Here is a 2,386-nt window from a genome sequence, read left to right on the forward strand (position 1 = left end):
GCGATTCAGCTGCTGCATAAATGAGATTGCTCTGGAGCCCCATCCCTTCCTGAGCTGAGACCAAAATGTGTGAGCTGGAGGCTAAAACAACTGTGAGCCAGCTCACACTAAACCAGCTTAGAGGAAGCACAGTTCAGTTTCCTGCTTGCTTCTGTGTACCCTCCCCTGTTTGACTGACGCTCCCTTCACCCCCAAAGATTCATCCAAGTCTCAGAACGGATGCCGTACCAAGACCTCTCTAAAGAACGTCAGAGGGAGAGACTGCATGCCTGTAGTTCAAGCAGACTTTATTCAGCCCATTTACGGTACACAAAAAGCATTAAGAGATGGGAGCTGTTCCCGGGGCCCCTTGCCCCTGCTTTCAGGATGGGCGGGCTGCATGCCTGTAGTTCAAGCAGACTTTATTCAGCCCATTTACGGTACACAAAAAGCATTAAGAGATGGGAGCTGTTCCCGGGGCCCCTTGCCCCTGCTTTCGGGGTGGGCGGGGGGGAAGGGTTCCAAAGCCGCTGGGAAGATCTTCTGCACCAGCGCTGCGGCTGCCCCCCTTTGCAAGGCTGAAGGCAGAAAACATTCTGACGGAGGAGGCCCTTGGCTTCCCACAACAGCAAGGGAGGGAGGCCCCCGTTCCTTTTCAACACAGAGCTAGTTTACCTACCTACCTTTACATTTAAAGCAGACCTAAGCTTTAAGATAAAGTGCTTCAACTGAGTGGAAATGAGTTCTGTGAGAGAGATTGTGTGTGCGTGTGCGTGTGTCCCCGTGAAGCAGAATCGTATTGTTCCGGTGATAACGTTCGGGCCCAGACAAACCGCTCCTCCTCTAAAGAACCGGCACTTCGCCCAAACACGGAGCGTGCCCGCTCCCCAACGCCGGAACCTCGATACCTTTCCAAACACAGATGAGTGTCCTTGAGAACTCAGCCGCGCTTTGAATCAACCAAGCTGCCCTGAGGATTACGGACCCGCTTTGTGGAACCGTCCCCGAAACACTTGCCAAATGTCCCTCCGCATCTGCCGCCCCCCCACCCCAAACAGCACAGTTCGCTGTTATCAGCCTCTGAGGAGAGGTTCACAGGCCTCCAAAACTCAGCCTCTGCTGCCTTGTCTGCTTGTGGGACAGAGACGGTGTGTTACCAACACTTAAAAACTGGAACTGTACACAAGCTTCTTCTCATTCCTGTTACCTCCGTAGACCCTTCCGGCTGCCGGGGCACAACACCCTCCCCCCTCCCTTCAAACGTTTCCCTTTTCCATGCTTGCCCCAGTGACGACAGACTGATAAATATGCAACGTGGAAAAACCCCTCAAAATGCATTTTAGGCGATGCCGATCACTCCCTCCACCACCGCGCTTCTCCGCCAAGTGGCTCCTCCCCCGCGGAAGGGATTCCCGAGGGGTCCCTCGCCCCTTCTGGATGCCAGCTTCTGCTCTGAAATGGAAGGCACGCAGAAGGGGGGGAGATGGCGCGTACGGGGGGGAGCCAGGCGCAGAGAGAAAGAAAGAGAGGAGGCATCGGAGATGATAAGAGGATGGCCAGAAAACACACCATTTCCGATTTCTTTAACCGGGCGGCCCACGCCGCCACCGATGAATCCAGGAAAGGGAATGAGATGTGGCTCCACCTACTTTTCGGGCTGCCGTGGGACGTTATCAAAGTAAGCGGGGCGTTGTAGTCTTTCTAGAGTCTCTGATGAAAGGAGGAGGCCTTTGTCGGAGGGGAAAACGTGAAAGCAGCTCCAGACGGCGGCCGCTGGCCTCCCAACGATCCCTGTCTGCTCCGCAACACGGCCTCTGAAGGGCCTCAGTTGTCCTCGTCGGAAGAGAGGCCTTCGATCTCGTCCCGGTCTCCTCCAATGGCCATCCAGAAGGCTTTGGCAACCTACGCATCAAAAGCCAACCAGAGACAGAGGGCTAAAAGCCATGGAGATGTGCGGCACATGGCACAGACAAACAATCAGCTCACACACACCCACACACACAAATATGCACAAACATGCTCACCTTTTCAGCATGCAGCTTTCTCTGCTCCCGAGGTAGGGTGGCTGCCTTTTCTGTTGGGGGAAAGGGGAGAAAAATGGTACCACCACGAACGTTTCAAAGGGGATATCTCCCATCGGACACAGGTATGGGTGAAAGAATTACCAGTTTGGTGCAGTGGTTAAGTGTGCGGACTCTGATCTGGGAGAACCGGGTTTGATTCCCCACTCCTCCACTTGCACCTGGCTGGATGACCTTGGGCAAGCCGTAGTTCTGATAAGAGCTGTTCTTGAAAAAGAGCCGTTTCTGTCAAGAGCTCTCTCAGCCCCACCTACCTCACAGGGAGTCTGTTGTGGGGAGGGGAAGAGAAAGGAGTTTGTAAGCCGCTCTGAGACACCTTCGGGTAG

At 54.5% G+C, this 2,386-nt stretch overlaps 1 protein-coding gene across 1 annotated transcript in view; it reads right to left on the reverse strand.

Moving 5' to 3' along the window:
- Positions 1-448: 448 nt before the first annotated feature.
- The window catches only part of LOC107125890 (alpha- and gamma-adaptin-binding protein p34-like), a gene marked incomplete at its 5' end in the record, with an annotated part of 5,345 nt that continues 3,407 nt past the window's right edge, over positions 449-2,386 (reverse strand). The window contains 2 exons of the mRNA XM_015429350.1: positions 449-1,881; positions 2,004-2,053. Of these exons, the coding sequence (XP_015284836.1) occupies positions 1,804-1,881; positions 2,004-2,053 (128 nt within the window). The remainder of the gene's footprint in view (positions 1,882-2,003; positions 2,054-2,386) is intronic.

This window comes from Gekko japonicus, unplaced genomic scaffold (assembly GCF_001447785.1).
Source record: "Gekko japonicus isolate JY-2015 unplaced genomic scaffold, Gekko_japonicus_V1.1 scaffold7733, whole genome shotgun sequence".
Lineage (NCBI taxonomy): Eukaryota > Metazoa > Chordata > Lepidosauria > Squamata > Gekkonidae > Gekko > Gekko japonicus.